Source organism: Alexandromys fortis, unplaced genomic scaffold (genome assembly GCF_014885135.2).
Source record: "Alexandromys fortis isolate MF-2015 unplaced genomic scaffold, M_Fortis_MF-2015_v1.1 scaffold_346, whole genome shotgun sequence".
Lineage (NCBI taxonomy): Eukaryota > Metazoa > Chordata > Mammalia > Rodentia > Cricetidae > Alexandromys > Alexandromys fortis.
In genome coordinates this window covers 248,662-267,678 of record NW_026068225.1, presented here as the reverse complement: position 1 = coordinate 267,678, position 19,017 = coordinate 248,662, and the positions used below count along the sequence as shown (strand labels likewise).

The following is a 19,017-nucleotide window of genomic DNA, read 5'->3' as shown; positions in this document are numbered from 1 at the left end:
GGGGAGGGGCGGCGTGAGGGTGACTGATTTCCTTCCGGCACGCCGCCCGCTCCAGAGGAGGGGGGGCGGGGGGTTTCACTTCCGGGACGGTGTTCCGGCCCATTCCGGCCCATTTCCACCCCCGGAGGTAGGTGCTGCTCCTTGACTGGGCTCCGGCTCCGCACCCCCGTTAGCCTACACCGGACGCTCCTCGGCCGCGTCTCGGCTGCAGCCCGCTCCCGGGGCGTTCGGCCGCCCCCCCTCCCCTCCCCCCCCCAGCACTCGGCGACTTCCCCCACCCCACGCACATACACACACTCCCTGGCTAGGGCTGCTGAGTTCGCGGGCCCGCCCCCCGCCAGCCCCTCCCTCAGGACCCCGCGGCGGGGACACACCCAGACACACCCCCACCGCGGCTGTCTCCGCCGCCTGCCCCGGGTCCCGGGGCGCCGCCCCCTTCCCCTCCAGCGCCTCACCTGAGTGCCTGCTCCTCCGCTCGCTCCTTCTGCTCTCTTTTCCCGGGTTCTGTGCCATCTCCCCGCTTAGCCAGGTCCCCCTTTTCCCGTGCTCCCTGACACACACGGAAGCCGCTCCCGTACCTGACTGGCCAACCCCAAGCGTTCCCGATTCTCCCTTTTACAGCTCTCTCGCCCCTCCAGGGCCGACGCTAGAGAAAGACTTTACTCCAGGGGCTTCTTCCTCACTGGGGAATTGCTGGAAAGAGCAAACAAAAAGGCGCTGGTGTAGGCTCCAAAATAAACATCTGAATTCGTGATGGCATCGACAGAGGCTCTTAATGGATTAAAAGTTTCAAAACAAACAATAACGCTTTGGAAAAAGGTCAGATTGGCTAAAGTTGCTTCTTGAAAGCGGTGTTTGCACTTCCCTGTTTTACTCATTAAGTGTGTTGTCAATGTGGTGTGATTATGTGAGTCTGTTAGGACCACTTCCTGGTGTGTTGTGTAGTCTCATAAATTTAGAGGTAGATTGGATGCACGGCGAGCCAAAACCATTGTGATATCCCCGAGCTACCCTCAACTAACAGAGACCGTTTGATGCAGTTGCAGTCTGTCAGTGTAAAATCTTAGGCTTTCTTCTCGTCAGCTGTGGAAAACCAACTTCATGAATTTAAGTAATAGTACCACTTTGGAATTCCCAACCTAAAGTTTGTTGGATAAAGAAAGATTTACCTAGTTTTTGCCTAGCCTGGCATGGGGGTGACACACTTTTAATCTCCGCAGAGGCAGTCAGATCTCTGATTTAGAGAGCAGCCTGATCTGTCTACGTAGTGAGTTTCCAGGAATAGCCCGTCTCAAATAAGTGCCAGCTGTGGTGTCTTAATCCCAGCACTCGGGAGGCAGAGGCACGTAGGTCTCTGAGTTCCATATACAGAGCAGGTTCCAGGACAGCCGGGGCTAGCTACATAAAGAAACCTTGTCTTGAAAAAAAAAGTGATAATACTGACCATTCACATAGGAAATTAGTCCCTTAAACAGCCTGTGCCACATGTAAATTATAATCAACCTGCATATAATTACATGTATTTTAAAATTTATTTTCTCTAGGAAAAACTAATGAGTTTTTGTATTCAGTCTGAAATTCTTCTGTTTGATAGCCCTCCTTGATAAACTCCTTTCTTGACGTTATATAGCTTATTAATAGTCTGGTTGTAGCTTATGTTTTTAGCAGTCTAGCAATCCCTTTTTGTTGTTGTTTTGATTGTATTTTACTGGGAAGTCTAAAACACCTCTTGCCAGGCTTAGGAGCTCACACTAATCCTAGCACTAGAGGTGGGATCAGGAGAGTCACCACAGGCTTGAGGGCTGCCTTAGAATGAGACCTGTTTCTAACAAAACCAAACAACTGCTGGCAATTCCCATTACTGCATCCAGGCATCATGAGGAAGGCACCTCTTCATACATGGAGATTTCAATTTTTCTTCTAAGACAAGTTTTCATTTATGTAACCACGACTCAAGATTCTCCTGCCTCAGTGCACCAGTGTTAAAATTATATATGTATACCTGGCACTCCTGGCCAGGAGATTTTACATTTTTAGGGATGTTTAAACTAGAAAGCACAAAGGGAATAAAGATGGTGCTAAGAATATGGTTTGCTCTCTCAGCAGGGTTGAATGTCTGCCTGTACTTCCAGGCATGACCATGGAGAAAAGTGGGAACATACAATTGGAGATCCCCGACTTCAGCAACTCTGTTCTGAGCCATCTCAACCAGCTGCGAATGCAAGGCCGTCTCTGTGATATCGTGGTCAACGTGCAAGGACAAGCTTTTCGGGCTCACAAAGTAGTTCTGGCTGCCAGCTCTCCTTATTTCCGGGATCACATGTCCTTGAATGAAATGAGTACTGTGTCCATTTCTGTCATCAAGAACCCTACTGTTTTTGAACAGCTCCTTTCTTTCTGCTACACAGGACGGATATGCCTGCAACTAGCAGATATTATCAGCTACCTAACAGCTGCTAGTTTTCTGCAGATGCAGCATATTATAGACAAATGTACACAGATCCTAGAGGGCATTCATTTCAAAATTAATGTGGCTGAGGTTGAAGCAGAATTAAGTCAAACAAGGACAAAGCACTCAGAGAGACCTCCAGAGTCTCACAGGGTTACACCACCTCTAAACCGCTCACTTAGCCCAAGACATAATGCTGCAAAGGGAAACTGGAGAGGACAGGTCAGTGCTGTGCTGGATATCAGAGAGCTCAGCCCCCCTGAGGAGTCCACCAGTCCTCAGATAATTGAGCAGAGTTCTGATGTAGAGAGCCGGGAGCCCATTCTTCGAATCAACAGAGCAGGGCAGTGGTATGTGGAAACAGGAATAGCAGACCAAGGGGCGCGGAGCGGTGATGAAGTTAGGGTTCTTGGAGCAGTGCACATCAAAACTGAAAATCTGGAAGAGTGGCTTGGGCCCGAGAATCAGCCTTCTGGAGAAGATGGCAGTAGTGCAGAAGAAGTCACGGCCATGGTGATTGACACCACAGGCCATGGTTCTATAGGACAGGAAAGTTACACTTTAGGGTCTTCAGGAACCAAGGTCGCTCGGCCAACCAGCAGTGAAGTTGACAGGTAAGTTTTGCTTTCCTATTTATAACTATTGTGTAAACATAATTAAATGAGCCTTCTGTGTTACAGAGAGCATTTTTCTTACCTGATGTTCCTATTCAACTTACTTTGGGAGACTGGAAATATGTCAGAAGACTTGCATTATTTTCTCAAAGCAGGAAGCTCCTGGTTCTGAAGTACTCATGATGTTATGAGAACTGTGGTAAAATCAGCTACTACCATGAATCAGATAGCATCTGCAGCCACTCTAGGATCAGTTACTGCCAGGGCTTTCTGGACTCTAGGCAAGGAGCCGATTGTCAGAAGGTGCCTAGTAACATTGCCCTTTCTCTGTAGAGCACCACACAGGTAGGTAACCTTGGGGAGTTTTACTTTCCTTGTAGCGGTGTGTGTTATTTCCATTTGCCCTTACCTACCAAATTAGAGTCTGGCGCCATCAGTGATTGTTCTTTTCAGATTAGAGTAATATAGCACAGTAAAAGCTTTTTGAATTTTTTCAAGTGTCACCTCACCTAGTGATGTTTCCCTTGGATCCACTACTGCCCTAGGCCTGAGTGTCCTACCCCCACTGCCCCCAACCCCCGTGCTGCCATGGCCTATGGTCGTCACTGTTTTCTTCCTAATGTACCAAATCTTAGAACATTTTCTTTTGATGGAAAAAGACTGTCTTTCATCTAGTCAACTGAAAGAAAAATGTTATTAGTTTAGATTGGTAACTTTTTATGTTTTTTTTTTCTCTCTCACTTTTTTATTGAAAAAAGATTTCTATAGCTCAAGTTTTTTGAAATTCAGGGCAGTCCTCCTGCCTCAGCCTCCTCAGTTCTGGGCTTACTGGCATGAGCTACCATATTTGGATTTCGTTGTTATTGTTGGTTGTGTTTTGGTTTTGAGATAGGTTTTTTCCTTGTGTGTGTAGCCCTGACTGTCCTTGAGCTCCCAAATTTTGGAATTAAAGTTGTGTACCACTACCACCCAGCTTTGAGACAGAGTCTCACTCCATAGCTCAAGATGGTCTATTGCTCACTATGTGGCCTAGGCTAGCCTCAAACTCATGCATTCTTCCGACCTTATGCATCCAGGCCTAGATTACAAGCTAATTTATTCTTGAACTAGATTGAAATGGGTAAAGGCACTTAGAGCCTGACCATCTGAGTTCAATCCCTGGAGCCCACATGGTAGAAGGAAAGAACGGACTCTAATAAGTTGTTGTCTGACCTCTACACATGCTGGCATGTATATGCTTCATAAACAAACAAATAAATAAATTTGAAATTGATCTTCGGAGCAATTAAAACCAACTAACTTATTTCTTTGGTTTATAACTAATGTAGACATTTAGTAGGAGATTTTAGCCACTTATATCTAAGTCTTGGTTTGAGTATTTCCCATTATGTGACCTTAATAGTCTAAATATTCTTGAACATAGAATATATATTCATCCCCAGTGTTAGAAACTGTTGTCCTATATTAGAACTATATCAGAAGTAGTACCTTCTTAAATGGGAAAAAAAAAAAAAAAGCTTTAGTCTATATGAACTATGAGTAGATTACCATAAGAGAAGAAAGAGCCAAAATCCCAATAGTTAACATAAAAGAACTGAAATTGTGTCAGGCATAATGGAACATGCCTGAAATCCTAGCACTTTGGGTGTTGAACCAGAAGGATTGCTATAAATTCAGGACAACTTTGGAGCCTGTATAGTGAGTACCAGACCCCCCAAAGGCTTCATAACAGAACCATAGCTCATAGAAGCAAAACAAAACTACGGACTGGGTTTCATACATGTTTTTATTCCCTTTACAGTGTTTACTATTACAGTGCTTAATAGAAAGCTTGTATTTAGTCTTATCTTCACCCTCTCATATGGTCTGTTTGTCACTTTGAAAATATTTCTGTTTGATTTAGTCCCATTCCTCAGCTATAAGATAGAGGAGAAACAGCATTCACGTTCTTTGGCACTACTTGTCTATTGGTCCCCTTTATGCTCCTTTTCCAACAGATTTAGTCCCTCCGGCAGTGTTGTTTCCATGACAGAAAGATACAGAGCCAGAAGTGAGTCTCCTGGGAGAGTGGATGAGCCTAAGCAACTTAGCTCCCAGGTATGTAGTTTTGGACTTAGGGTTGCTGTGTTGGTGGAAGAACTTGTCACTGAATAAACAGAACATAATGAATAAGAAAAGTGTAGGACAAACAACAGTGGCCCTGTTACATACTGGATTTGATATATATTAGTTTTTTCTTAATCTTAATTGTGATCATGCTAGAATTAGGATTTGAGATGTAGAAAGAAAAAAAAATAACTGTGGGGGTGGAATTATGAATGGCTCAGCTGTTAAAGGTACTTACCGCTCTTGCTGAAAATCCTAGTTTGGTTCCCAGTACACAACCATCTCTAACTCCAGTTCCAGTGCCTTCTTCCTCTGACCTCTGCAGACACCAGGCACATTTATGTTCCGTGTGTCTGTGTGTCTGTGTGTAGGCAAAGCACTCCTACACAAAAATAAGTTTTTTTTTTAAATGTGGAATTTTTTTCTTGATTGTAGATATACATATAAACCTGAGAGTAAAATTAATTCCTTAACCTTATACCTTTGGGTCATTTAGAACTTAGATTAAAAATAATTTGGTTTAGGCTATGTAGGGAATATATATGGGTATATAGTTGTTAGTCTATATAATATTTATTTTGTATATATAAGTAAATTGCTTATGCATTTCTATGTATTCTTTTGTATGAAAGTATCTTTTTTTTTATTTGCATCCTGAATCTTCTATCATACACTACAGAGTTCTAAAGGCTAGATGTGGTGGTACACAACTCTAATCCCAGCACTTAGGAAATAGAGGCAGAATTGCTGCAAATTTGAGGCCAGCCTAAGCTGCTTTTAATAAGTTCCAAGCCAGTGAGTGGTATAGAGTAAAACCCCATCCTTAAAAACACAAAGACTCATGAAAATGATGTTTTCTGTATTCTTCCCAACTCTCCTTAGCTATTGAAGTGATCGGTTGACGTTTTTGTTTGTCTTCTACAGACCTTTAATACTGAGAATTGATTTTTTTCAAAGCTATAACAACATAGAACACAATAAATTAGATACTTTAGTCCGTAAAAAGGAAAACAAGTAAGTTAAGATTGCCTAACTTCAGACAGATCTCTGTGCGTTCGAGGCCAGCCTGGGCTACAAAGTGAGTTCCAGGACAGGCTCTAAAGCTACACAAAGAAACCCTGACTTGGGGGGAAAAAGAAGATTGCCTAACATTTAGGAGGCAGAGGAAGGTCAACCTCTATGAGTTTGAGGGCAGCCTAGTCTATAGAGCAAGTTCCAGGACAGGCTTCAAAGCTTCACAGAGAAACCCAGTCTCGAAAAACTTTTTTAAAAAAAAAAAAAGGGGGGGGGTTGCCTACCTTGCAGACATGACAGCACTGGGGAGCAGAGGCAGATGGATGGATCTCTGTCATTTAGAAGCCAACCTGGTCTACATAGCAAATTCCAAACCAACCAGGACTAGATGGTAAGACCCTACCTTTTAAAAAAAAAAAAAAGGATAGCTTATTTAACCTCCATTACAATTTCTTGTTATCTAAGCCACTGAATATATTTTTTGTGTATATTGGTATAGCACTGGCAGTAAGATATTGTTACACACTAAATTTTTTAGTTTTGGGTTTTTTGTTGTTGTTGTTGTTGTTGTGATTGGTGCTAGTGATATTTTGAGGCAGGGTTTCCATAACCCAGGCTGACCTCAAACATGATCCTTCTGACTTTGCCTCTCTGGACTTGGATTTTAGATGTATGCCAACATACTGCATTATTTTTTAGTTTTGATTGAGTGGTAGAGAAAATGTTAAGAGCTAAGTGGAAAAGTAATAAGAATGCTTTTTCTCCCCATCTCTCAAATCTTGTATAATTGCATGCAAATGTAACTAGTTATGCAGATAGTTGCAGTGATTAGGGCAGATATTATCAGCCTTATAGACTAATCATACAAATGTCCTAAAAGAATACAAGTACTTACAGGCATTTACAAGACTTAGTGTCCACATAATGCAGGTACACTTGAACAGATGTGTATTCGTGTGTGAAGGTACTTGTTGTGCAGAGGTGATGCACACATATATATGCGGAGGTTAGAAGTAAACCTCAGACCTTTTACTGTGGCGGTTGGATTAATGAAGACCAATGATAATAGGTATTTGAACAAGTTTAATGACAAAACCAGACTCACGAAACCAAGGTTCCAGCGGAGTACCCGGTGCAGGCAGGAAGGGGCGCGCAGCGTCTGCCCAATTTATCAGTAAACATATGCCCGAGGGCAGCCCGCCCCCAAGGGGAGGGCTTATCCCTACATTTTTCTTGAAAGGGTCTCTAACTGGCCTCAGACTCAAAGGCTCTGCTAGGCTGGCTATCCAGGGATCCCTGTTTGTCTCTTCATTCCTGGGGCTGGAATTAAAAACTCGTGCCGCCACACCCAGCTTTTTTACATAGGTTCTGAGGATTGAATTTAGTCCTAAAGTTTGCATGACATGTAAGTACTTTGCTGACTGAACCATCTCCCCAGCTGTGGATTTTTTTCTTCTAACTAAGCAGATTTTAAATGCAGCTTCCATCTTCCCTTTTCTTCCTCTTCATTAAGAAAAAGATTTAATTTTAATTATCTGTATCTATGTGTAGTTTTGTACACATGAATACAAGTGCTTACAGAAGCCAGAAGAGGGCCCTGGTGCCTGCAGTGGTTTGAATGAGAATGGCCCCCTACGCGCATGTAATTGACTGCTTAGTTCCCGGTTGTGGATTAGGAGGTGTTGCCTTGGAGGAGAGGTGTTACTGAGGGTGGGCTTTGAGGTTTCAGAAGTCCACACCTGGCCATCCATCTGGCTCTCTGCCTCCTATGTAAGGGTTGGATCAGATGTGAACTCTCAGCCCCTACTACAGCACCATGCCTGTTATAATCCCGACTATAATCATGGACTACCCCTCTGAAATTGTAAGCAAGCCCCCAATTAAATGCTTTATTGTATATGCTGCCTTGGGCAATAGTGTTTCATCACAGCAGTAGTAACCCTAAGACACCTCCAGGAGTTCAAGAGGTTGTGGATGCTGGGAATAGAACTCAGGACCTCTAGAAAAACAACAAATGCTTTTAACTACTGAGCCATATGTCTAGCTCCATCCTTCCCTATTTTGAGATAGGAAACTATGTTACCCAGGCTGTTCTTAAACTCTGGGTTAAAAATCTGCCTGCCTTAGTTTCTCCAAGTAACTGGGGCTGCTATATACACTACTCTGTCAGGATTTAAATGTTTTTGAGTTTTGCCTCAACCTCCCAAATGCAGGAATTAACAAAAATACAACTCCATCATGGCCTAAATGTAATTTTTTGTAGCACGAATCTAATTGGTCCTAATAATAAAAACCTGGAGTCAGATGTTAGGGGATGGAAGCTGAAAGATACAGCCACTAGTTCTTAACTCTGCAAAATCCTCAGATCGAAATGGGTTTCCTGTCTCAGACTGAATCCTGAGCTCCTGTCTCCTCCTGCTTTATATTCCTCTCTCTGCCTAGCCATATCACTTCCTGTTTCTACCTTCTTAGTGCTAGGATTAAAGGTGTGAGCCACCACCGCTTGGCTCTGTTTGTCTTTTAGACTGATTCGGTCTTATGTAGCCCAGGGTGGCCTGAACTCACAGAGATCTGTATATCTCTGTCTCCAAGCACTGGGATTAAAGGTATGTGCCATCATTGCCTGGCCTCTATGGCTAACTAATGTGGCTAGCTCCGCACTCTGATCTTCAGACAAGCTATATTTGTTAAAACACAAGCAAAATTTCACCAGTTTTCAATTGTAATTAGGATAGAAATAATATTGGATTACATAAGGGTGTTTACCTGACTAGAACAAAAGAGATAGTCTATAAAGAAACAGAATGAAATAGTACTACATAATGCTAGTGCAGTGGCTCCTCAGGTGAGGCCACATGGTGAAAGCACAAAAACCTCCATACACATCACATACATTCTCTCTCTCCCTCCCCCTTCTCACTATAAGTAGATTTAATCTTAGGATTTAAAAAAAAAAATGTATGGCTGGGGGACAGTGCCCAAGGAGTCTGTCTGATACTGTAGGTGTTAAGAACTGAACACAGGTTTTCTGGAAGAACAGCAAATACTGTTAACCACCAAGCCATCTCTCCCTAATAAATGTAATTAAAAAAAAAAAAAGTACTATCTAGAAATGATTCAAAGGATAAAATACATCTATACAATTTAATATATAAGAAGATGTATTATGGTAAATCCACTTACCAGTTATTTCCCTATGCCACAGAAGACCAAAGCGAAGCAAAGATTTATATTTGCTGGGGGGGGGGGGGCGATGGGTGGATATCAGGACAGCTTGTAGGAGTTGGTTCTCTTCCATCATGTGGGCCACTGGGAATCAGCTTAGGTTGTCAGGCAGGAAGGCCCTTGACCTGCTAAGATATCTCAACTGGCCAACTTACATTATTATGAACAACAACAAAGAAAGAAAACTGATGTATTGAAAATCCTGGAGCAACTGGGCAATGGTGGCACACATGTTTAATCCCAGCAGTTGGAAGGTAGAGGCAGGCAGAATCTCTCTGAGTTCCAGGACAACCTAGTCTACAGAGTGAGTTCCAGGACAGCCAGAGCTTACAGGGAAACCCTGTCTCAAAATCAATCTATCAATCATTCAAAACAAGAAAATACTGGAGCAACCAGGCAGTGGTGGTGTACACCTTTAATCCCAGCACTTAGGAACAAAGGCAGGCTGATTTCTCTGAGTTTGAGGCCAGCCTGGTCTACAGAGTAAGTTCCAAAACAGCCAGGGCTACACAAAGAAACCATGTCTCAGGAAAAAAAGAAAAAAAAAGCTGGCAGAATGGAACACCTGTCTTGAAGACATGAAACCTAGGCTCAATGCCCAACATGTAAAAAAAGAAGAAAACAAAAGTTTTACCTAACATGTATTGGGTTCTGCATTTGATCTTTAAAAAAAAAAAAAAAAAAAAAAAAAAAACCCCAAAAACTGGGACCAGCAGGATGGGTCAGCTGGTATAAGCCCTTGCTGCCAATCCTGATGACCTGAATTCCTTCCCCAGCACCCACATGACAAAAGGAGAAAATAGAGTCCCCCAAGTTGTCTTCTGACTTCTGTGCACATAGTTCATGAACAGACATACAAAGAAATAAATGCAATAAAAGATTTCTAACTCACTGATAGACTAGACTCTGACTGTAAAGGGTGAATCTGGAACAGATACCAAAGTTACTTCTTAAAAACATTTTTTTTTCTACCACTGGAAAGTTACCACTACCACTTGGCTAATTATCCATGTAAGTTACAGTCTTCCCAGCTCAGCTGTCCCACTAAGCAGCATTTGCTGTCTATTTTGACTTGTAGACTTCTCAGTGCATACTATAACTACATCAGATTCTCTCTGTCTTTAGTCTGAGATTCCTCGTTCTTGTGAATCCACTGAAAGCCCCACTCCCAAGTTCTCCTAAATGTTTTTTGATCCTTTTTTTTCTTAAACAACTATTATAGCATTTCACACACTGTGCATTATTTTTCCTTTTTTGGGGTGGGAGGCAAGCACTCTACACCAAAGAAAATCCCTAGCCTCTTACCTTTTCCTGATTCTCTACTAATTCATTTAAATTATTTCTTTCCTGTTTGATTTTGTGTTAGTTATCACTGTTATTGAACTAAAGTGCTCAAGTGTATTAGTTCATTCAGTGCTCAACACAGCCTCTGCAGGAAATGATTAAGAAAACTAAGGATAATAAATGGAACTCATATTTGAACCCAGGGCACTCTTAACTGTTATGTGATGTAATGCTTTCAGATTTTTCCAAAGTACCTGAGTTTGATAATATAATACCATCCACACAGGAGACTAAGCGGGAAGATACCTTGAGCTAGGAATGTTTGAGGCTATCCCGGTCAATACATTGAGATTCTGTTGCTAAAATAAGGTTTTGTTTTTTGAGATCAAGTCTCACAAGTAGTCCTGACTGACCTTGAATTTCTGGTAATCTGCCTGTGTCTTCTTCAGTGCTAGGATTGCAGATTGCAGGTATGAGCCATTAAGTCCTTTTAAGGTTCTTAAAAATATATCTCAAGGTAGTATTAGCAATTTTTTTGTTTTTTTTGTTTGTTTGTTTTGGTTTGGTTTTTTTTGGCTGTTCTCCAACTTTATTTGAGATTGAGTAGGTTAGTTCTCATCCACATTGACTGTCTGTAGATTTTTGAATGTGATAACAGGCACGTAAGTTACCAATGTGTAGAGTTTGTTTGGTGAGTCCTCATCCTCCTTACGTTTTCTGGACAAACGTACCCGGATATGATATGGAACATTCCTTATTCCTTTGGCCCAGATGGCTTTATTGAACTTGGTATCAATCCGCACATCTGGAGTCCCCATCTCCTTCATGGCAAATTTCCGGATTTCTTTGAGTACCCTAGGAGCACACTTCTTAAAGCCCACACCATGGATGCGCTTGTGAATGTTGATCGTGTATTCTCGGGTCACCTCGTTGATGGCAGAACGGCCCTTCTTCTTCTCGCCACCCTTCTTTGCGGGAGCCATTCTGCTGGGCCCAAGCTGGAAAGCACTATTAGCAATTTTTAATCTCAATCCTATAAAGTTGGAACAATATGTGATGTCCTTTTTATGAATGGAAAAACTGAACCCCAGAGAAATTCCTGTGTTTTGTCCTTGGTCACTTAGGATTATTAGTAAGATTCTTCCTATTCTTTCTGAGTTCTGTTTTGATGACCCAGGAAAATTAATAAAAATTCTTTGTGAAACAACTCAAAAGCTAGATGCTATAGATCATAGTCTGTTCTCCTCGTGGGGGAAGTTGAGGTAAGAAGATTGCCAAAAGTTTAAGACCAACCTGGGCTACAGAGTGAGACCCTGTCTGGAAAAAAAACCATCAACCTTGATTTTATGTACTGATTCCTAGATCTGCTGAGGCGCTGCCTCCTTCGGAAATGCTGAAAAGCCCCGTCAGGCTAGCATGTGAGAAAGAGACAAAAGATTGCTTTTAGGAACTAAAGCTTATGGAATTGTTAACTAGTTGAATCTTTCTCTAGTTAATACAGTATTTTCTTTGTATTAATACCTTGGCTTCTGTTCAAAATTGTAATTATTTCCTGCATGATTTTTTTTTAAAGATTTATCCATTCACTATGTATACAGTATTCTCAGTATTTTGTCTATAGGCCAGAAGAGGGCACCAGATCTCATTACAGATGGTTGTGAGCCACCATGTGGTTGCTGGGAATTGAACTGAGGACCTTTGGAAGAGCAGGCAATGCTCTTAACCGTTGAGCCATCTCTCCAGCCCCCAAATTAGTAATTTCTGAATAGTGATATTTAACATAGAATTTTGAGCTAAAGGTTTTTATCACTCTAAAACATATTTTAAGATTTATTTTTATTGGTTTGTTTACTTATTTATTAGACAGAGTTGACTATGTAGTCCTGGTTGGCCTCAAACTCAAAGAGTGCTACCAGTCTCTGCCTTTCAAGTTTTGGGATTAAAGACATGCATCACCATGCCCTGCTTTATTGTTTTTTTTTTTTAATTATGCTTATTTCTGTGGCTGGGGGCTATGTGCAGATGCCTACAGAAGCCAGAAGCTTCAGATGCCCCTGGATCTGGAGCTGCAGACAGTTGTAAGCCACCAGACATGGGTGCTAGGAACCAAACTCTGATCCTCTGCAGGAGTTATGTACACTCTTTTTTTTTTTTTTTAAAGATTTCTTTATTTATTATGTATACAACATTCTGCCTCAATGTATGACCGCACGCCAAAGGAGGGCGCCAGATCTCAGTACAGATGGTTGTGAGCCACCATGTGGTAGCTGGGAATTGAACTCAGGACCTTTGGAAGAGCAGCCAATGCTCTTAACCTCTGAGCCATCTCTCCAGCCCGAGTTATGTACACTCTTAACAACTAAGCCATATTTCCAGACCCCAATCTAAAATTTCATAAGTTACTTGTTTAAAAGAATTTATTCTTGGCCAGGCGATGGTGGTGCACATCTTTAATCCCAGCCTTTGGGAGACAGAAAAAAGTGGATTTCTGTGAGTTCAATACCAGCCTGGTCTACAGAACAAGTTCCCAGTCAGGCTTCACAGCTAGGTAGAGAAACCCTATCTCAAAAAACAAAACAAATAAACAAAGAATATGTTCTTATCCTTCCAGCTTTCAGTTAGGAAAACCCCATGTCTTCAGCCAATTTAGCCTGAAATCACTTAAAGCTTTTTAGTTTATAGGAGGCCAGAGAGATAACTCAGTGGTTAAGAGCACTGACTGCTCTTCCAGAGGACCCAGATTCAATTTCTAGCATCCGCAAGGTACTCAACAACTGTGACTCCTGTTCTAGGGGACCTGACACCCACTTCTGGTCTCCAAGAGCATCATTCACACATGGTGCATAGACATACATGCAGGCAAAACACCAATACACAAAATAAAAAATGTAAAAAAAATGATTTTTAGTTTATAGCATGATAATGATGTGTTGATGTATTACATTATTGCATATATTTTTTATAAAGGTAGATAACTGCTGGTTAACATAGTAATGATAGTGTCATAAAGGAAATTTGATTGCATTTGCCTTTATACACTCCATTCTTTCATGTATAGTAGACATAAGCACATTTGAATTTTTGTTTAAATTAGTTAAAAGCAATTGAAATTTTTCCTCAGTTGCATTAGACATGACAAATGCTAATAGCCATGTGGTTACTTCATTGAGTAGTTCAAATTATAGAACATTTCCATCACAGAAAGTTCTATATACTCTGTGGTTGATTGTCTAGAATACAGTTGTAAGGATAGACTCAAAGGATGGTATTGTGGGCTCATATTTTCCTATTACTATAAAATAGTATTAAAGAAGAAGTTTTCAGTTTGACTTTTGGTTTTAGTTTTTGAGACATGTCTCATGTAGTTCAGGCTGATCTTCAACTCCCTATGTAGCCAAAAATAATCTTGAATTTCTAATTCTAATGTTTCTACCTCTCAAGTGTAGCAGAGGCTTAATAAGCATCCAATTCATCAGCCAGAACTTTGTGTTGCTTGTTTTTTATTGTTTTTTTTTTCTTAAAATTTATTTATTTTCACTTTATTTGCATTGGTGTTTTGCCTGCATTGGTGTATGTCTGTGTGAGGGTGTCAGATCTTGGAGTTACAGCAGCTGTTAGCTGCTATTTGGGTGTTATTAGGTGCTGGAAATTGAACCCTGGTCCTCTGGAAGAGCAGTCAGTGCTCCCAACTACTGAGCCATCTCTCCAGCCCCTCTGTTCTTTTTACAGTAATAAAAGAATACTCTCAGAATTCTTCTTAAATTATTATGTTAATATATTTACTTTTTTAGTAATGAGTTTCCCTCTTGGTTCTCCATTACAAATAAGTGTGTATGGGCTAGGAATGTAACAAACATTTGCCTAGCTTGCACAAGGTCCTACGTTCTAGTCCTTACACCACACAGACACACAAACGTATATATCTTAGTAACAGGAATAGGTAGATTGGGTTGCTTTTAACATATATGCTTAGTGTTATGTAATATTCACTTATTTTCTTCTGTCACAGGTAGAAGAGTCAGCAATGATGGGAGTTAGCGGCTATGTGGAGTATCTCCGAGAACAGGAGGTATCTGAGCGGTGGTTCCGGTATAATCCCCGCCTCACTTGCATCTACTGTGCCAAATCTTTCAACCAAAAGGGAAGTCTGGACCGCCACATGCGCCTGCATATGGGAATAACACCCTTTGTCTGCCGCATGTGTGGAAAAAAGTATACCCGGAAAGATCAGCTGGAATATCACATCCGCAAGCACACAGGCAACAAGCCCTTTCACTGCCATGTTTGTGGCAAAAGTTTCCCCTTCCAGGCCATCTTGAATCAACACTTTCGAAAAAACCACCCTGGCTGTATACCCCTGGAAGGGCCTCATAGCATTTCTCCTGAAACGACTGTAACATCCCGGCAAGCTGAGGAAGGGTCACCTTCTCAAGAAGAAATGGTTGCTCCTGGGGAATCTGCCCAGGGCTCAGTGTCTACTACTGGGCCAGATTGAAACATTGAGGGGGAAGGGGCAGACCAGACCCTCTTCCCCTCTGGGCGGTAAGCAGCCTATATCAAAATCATGGACTGGTACTTAGATTCACAAAATGCCACATCGCTTGACTAGAAGATGTTCCCATGGTGTTGCCAAATTAGAGGATCAACATGCAGAAAGCACGAAAGGCTCTTCTCCTCCTTCCCACCTCACTCACACTTTGGAAAATAATCAAGCAAATCAGCTTCTAATTCAGGGATCAACAGCCTTGGTTTGTTAACTTTATAAGAAAAAAATGTTTTTAACAAAACTGATCAGTGAATGGTCATTTATCTACCAGTCATGATTGAACACTGTACTTAGGTTCATATCATCTTGATGGGTGAAATACTAGATCTAAAAAAACAATCAAAAAAAAAAAAAAAACCAACAATAACAGGAGCTTTGGCCAACGGAAGCAGCCTATCAGAAGTGGGAAAGGTAGTCACACCGGTGAGAAAGAGGAATCTTTCCTTCCTCTTCCCTGCCAGAGCATGCATTTCCGTATTTTGAGAAAAAAAAAAAGTGAATACTGGTGGTTCTTGTTATTCTAAAAGGTTAGACTGTCTTTTCCCTGGGGAGGCATCTAATACATTGTCTTGTTTTGGCTACCTACTAGCAAGCATCATCACCTGAAGCACGTTAGGTAGGTAGAAGTAAAGTGAGAAGCCAAGCGTTTTCAGTGGGCACTTACACATCTGGGAGCTTGAGGAGGAGGAGCAGGGAAGAAAGTGTTCTTACTTAGGTTTGCAAGTACTATACATCGCAGAGCTGAACTGCACTTTCTGATTGGTGTTTGTAAACCATAACACTTGCATGCCTCCTTGGGTATTTCAAAAATGTTTCTAGTTATGAGTTACCCTGTTAGGCTGACTACCAAAATTCCATCCTCTTCAGCTCCTAATTTCCTATAACAGCAATATTGTACATCAGAAACGTCACTTTTCAGTCAAATGAGCCTGGATTGTATTTTTAAATCCACAGGTCTCCACATTTGATAACTTTTATATGAAATTTTTAAACATTTTTTCCACAATATTATAGTTGAAGAGAGAGTCAACACTGTTGTTCTTATTGCAACCACAGTTTCATTCCCTTCTACGTGTTTTGTACTTTATATTTTCAGTCCAATGAAGAACCTCACTTAAACCTATGTCTTGGTTTTGCAAGTCTATATATAATTCATAAACCAATTAGCAAATTGCTGGTAACTCTTAAGAGTTTTTTTTTTTTTAATAATACACTACAGGGCACTTCACTTACAAGACAATGTCTTGCACAATCATGTTGCAATAAATGATCAAGGGATCAATTTTTAGCAGGTGTGGTTACATAATCATTCCTAAGATTTTTAAAACTTCAAGGGACTATTTTAGTGATTTTGCGTTTTTTTGAGATTCTTAACCCAGCTCTGAAAGAATTTACCAAACACATAGAGTTTTATATGCCCTGTCTTGCATGCAGAGAAGGAGTAGGAATGTTAGACAGTACAGGCAAAAAGATGCCAGAAGTCTACAGTGCAAGTAGAAGTCTCTAGTTTCTCCTGAGTGGTTTTTAAAGAATATTTAAAGGTGTAATGGTTTAAGTAATTGTTTTGGTACAGGGATATGGATGATTCTAAGAGATTTGGGAGAGGGGTTGGTCCTGCCTGCACTAGTGAGCCATTTATGACAATGTGAAGTTTATGCTCCTTGTGAGCACCTTGGGTATGGAAAAGTGGAGAAAATGCATTTTTGGTGATAAACTGGAATGCAAAGGGTAGCTTTAAGCAATCTGATAAATGTATATACTGTATCACTAGAGAAAGGTTTTTTCTTGTGGAAAAAGAAAAGAAATTCATCTTAAAAGGAATATTATGGTGCTCCAATAGAAGAGCCTGCTCTTAAAAACAGCACGGAGGAGTTGTGTCTTATTGTTGATCATCATAGGCAGGCTTCTTGCTACTTAGTTGGGCAACAGCATGATAGATTAAAACTGTCTCATAGAGTTACCTTAGGGATTGCTATGCTCTGTGGCATAAAAACATAGAGTTGAAGTTCTTGAGAAACGTTTTAGCTTATATTCAAGGCTTTCAGTGGACAGAAGTTGTCATTACTGAACAGGCAGGTACCTGGGAAGTACAGAAAATGCTGCTTTAGATGACTTTTTTTAAACAGCCAAAAATATTTTACATCTACCCTACTTTTGAAAAGTTAAGCTGTATGCTGAAAAGTTGTTTTTTGCATTGTTAACTTTGTAGGCTATATATGAGAAAATAGAGCTTTTAACTATTACCAAATTATAAAGGTTTAGGTGCAGTAATTTTGTACAGAGAAACTCCATCAAGTTCAGCCACTAACATCTTGAATGGGTAGAGACTGTTGAGATGTCAGGCATGTTTGGCAGGTTCCCTTCTGTTTTCTTTCTTTTCTAATAGGTTCTCATACTGATACTGTGAATAGAGTGCTTCCGGTCCTGAGACCACATCAGCACAGTCTTCTTTGCTAGTCTCTCCTCTAATTGGCCTAGCCAGAGCCATGAAATTCATGAGACTTGTAGCCAGGCTACCTTTGAAACAAAGTTTTCAAAAACAATCATCTGTTTTATTTAGAAGTGGTACCTAATTCAAATATCCAGGATTTTTATCCAGATTCACTGTGAGATTGCCCTGCTTCTTTGCTAGCATCACTGTCGGGTCATAAGTAGAATGCTCTATATATTAATGAATATTGGTATGCACAAGGAGTATGCTCTTTAAGGGTGTACTAAATGGGCTTTAGCTGATGCTGAAACTTACTACCAAATCTTGACTTGCACATGTCACCTTGTGAGGGGAACTGCATTAGCAGTGAGAGCTAAATCAGTAGATAACTTAATGCCATGGAATTGCAATATCAGAGCTATTATCATTGAGGGGCACTTAGCAGAGAAGCTATCTAGTATTGTCATCCAAAGCAGAGAGTTGGTCATATGTGTATCTATTTTTACTCTAAATAGACTTTGTATTCTCTCTAAATTCTGATACTGATATAAACTGTGGCGGCGTTCACATGGCAGTAACACTGTATTTACTCAGAAAGGCTCTTCCTAATGAATTCTTCTCTTTTTACACAGAACCATAATTACCTCTAAACCGAGTTGAATTTTATTTTATATAAATTCCAAGCAGCTTCATAGTTTGGGGGGATCTTGTTTTGTTTTTAGTATTTGAGACAGGGTCTTTGCTATGTAGCCCCCTGCTGTCATGGTCCTCACTATATAGCTCAGCAGGGCCTTGAACTCATAGGAATCCTTCTGTCTCAACGTTGTAAGTACTGAGATTACAGGCATGTGCCACCACACCTGGCCCCCATTCCATTTTGTTTTACTAAAGAACTAAATCTAATTTGGACTACGTAAAACTGAATTAGTTTGTAAAAGACAAGAAAGAAAGCAGTTAAGAAAAGTTTTCTTGTATGTTTGCCTTTTTTTTCTGTTTCCAGATCCCTTGACGTCAGTGAAACAAAGATGGTATGAGAGTAAATGGAGACTGTCCCGCCTCTTCATAGTGGGAATTCAGCTTTAGGTGGGGCTGTCTGGTGGACAGTGATGTCTAGAACTTCATTTGTAGTAACTGAGTAGTCCTTTGTCCACAAATAGCTTTGCACAGCCTTACTCTTAATGCATACTAGTTGTTTCTTTTAACTGGCGCAGTTATTTCTTGTTTAACAAGGAGGTCTAATTTAAAGAAATAGAAGCAGTGGAAAATGGAAAAGGAAGAACTTTTTTCTTCTTGTTCTTTTGGTTTTCAAGACAGGGTTTCTCTGTGTCGTTCTTGCTGTCTTGGAACT

The 19,017-nt window shown here is 40.9% G+C and overlaps 2 protein-coding genes across 5 annotated transcripts; one reads left to right on the top strand and one right to left on the bottom strand.

Annotated features, from left to right (window-relative positions):
* Positions 1 to 4: 4 nt before the first annotated feature.
* Positions 5 to 17,100, top strand: Zbtb37 (zinc finger and BTB domain containing 37). 4 transcript variants are annotated; one of them, XM_050130650.1, is made up of 5 exons: positions 5 to 127; positions 639 to 819; positions 2,107 to 3,063; positions 5,061 to 5,160; positions 14,702 to 17,100. In XM_050130650.1, exons 3-5 carry the CDS (start codon positions 2,135 to 2,137, stop codon positions 15,185 to 15,187), a joined length of 1,515 nt encoding a protein of 504 aa, XP_049986607.1. In that variant the 5' UTR covers positions 5 to 127; positions 639 to 819; positions 2,107 to 2,134; the 3' UTR covers positions 15,188 to 17,100. The 4 variants fall into 4 exon arrangements, with proteins under 4 accessions (XP_049986607.1, XP_049986606.1, XP_049986608.1 ...); XM_050130649.1 differs by having other exon boundaries at positions 622 to 819; XM_050130651.1 differs by lacking the exon at positions 639 to 819 and having other exon boundaries at positions 2,104 to 3,063.
* LOC126493621 (60S ribosomal protein L31-like) lies at positions 9,466 to 14,695 on the bottom strand. Its single transcript, XM_050130653.1, has one exon. It carries the CDS (start codon positions 11,673 to 11,675, stop codon positions 11,301 to 11,303), a length of 375 nt encoding a protein of 124 aa, XP_049986610.1. The 5' UTR covers positions 11,676 to 14,695; the 3' UTR covers positions 9,466 to 11,300.
* Positions 17,101 to 19,017: the final 1,917 nt, after the last annotated feature.

Coding starts and splice junctions, on each gene's coding strand:
- Zbtb37 (XM_050130651.1), top strand. CDS start 2,135: ATGACCATGGAGAAAAGTGGGAACATACAATTGGAGATCCCCGACTTC. Junction 3,064..5,060: donor ACCAGCAGTGAAGTTGACAG/GTAAGTTTTGCT, acceptor CTTTTCCAACAG/ATTTAGTCCCTCCGGCAGTG. Junction 5,161..14,701: donor CTAAGCAACTTAGCTCCCAG/GTATGTAGTTTT, acceptor CTTCTGTCACAG/GTAGAAGAGTCAGCAATGAT.
- LOC126493621 (XM_050130653.1), bottom strand. CDS start 11,675: ATGGCTCCCGCAAAGAAGGGTGGCGAGAAGAAGAAGGGCCGTTCTGCC.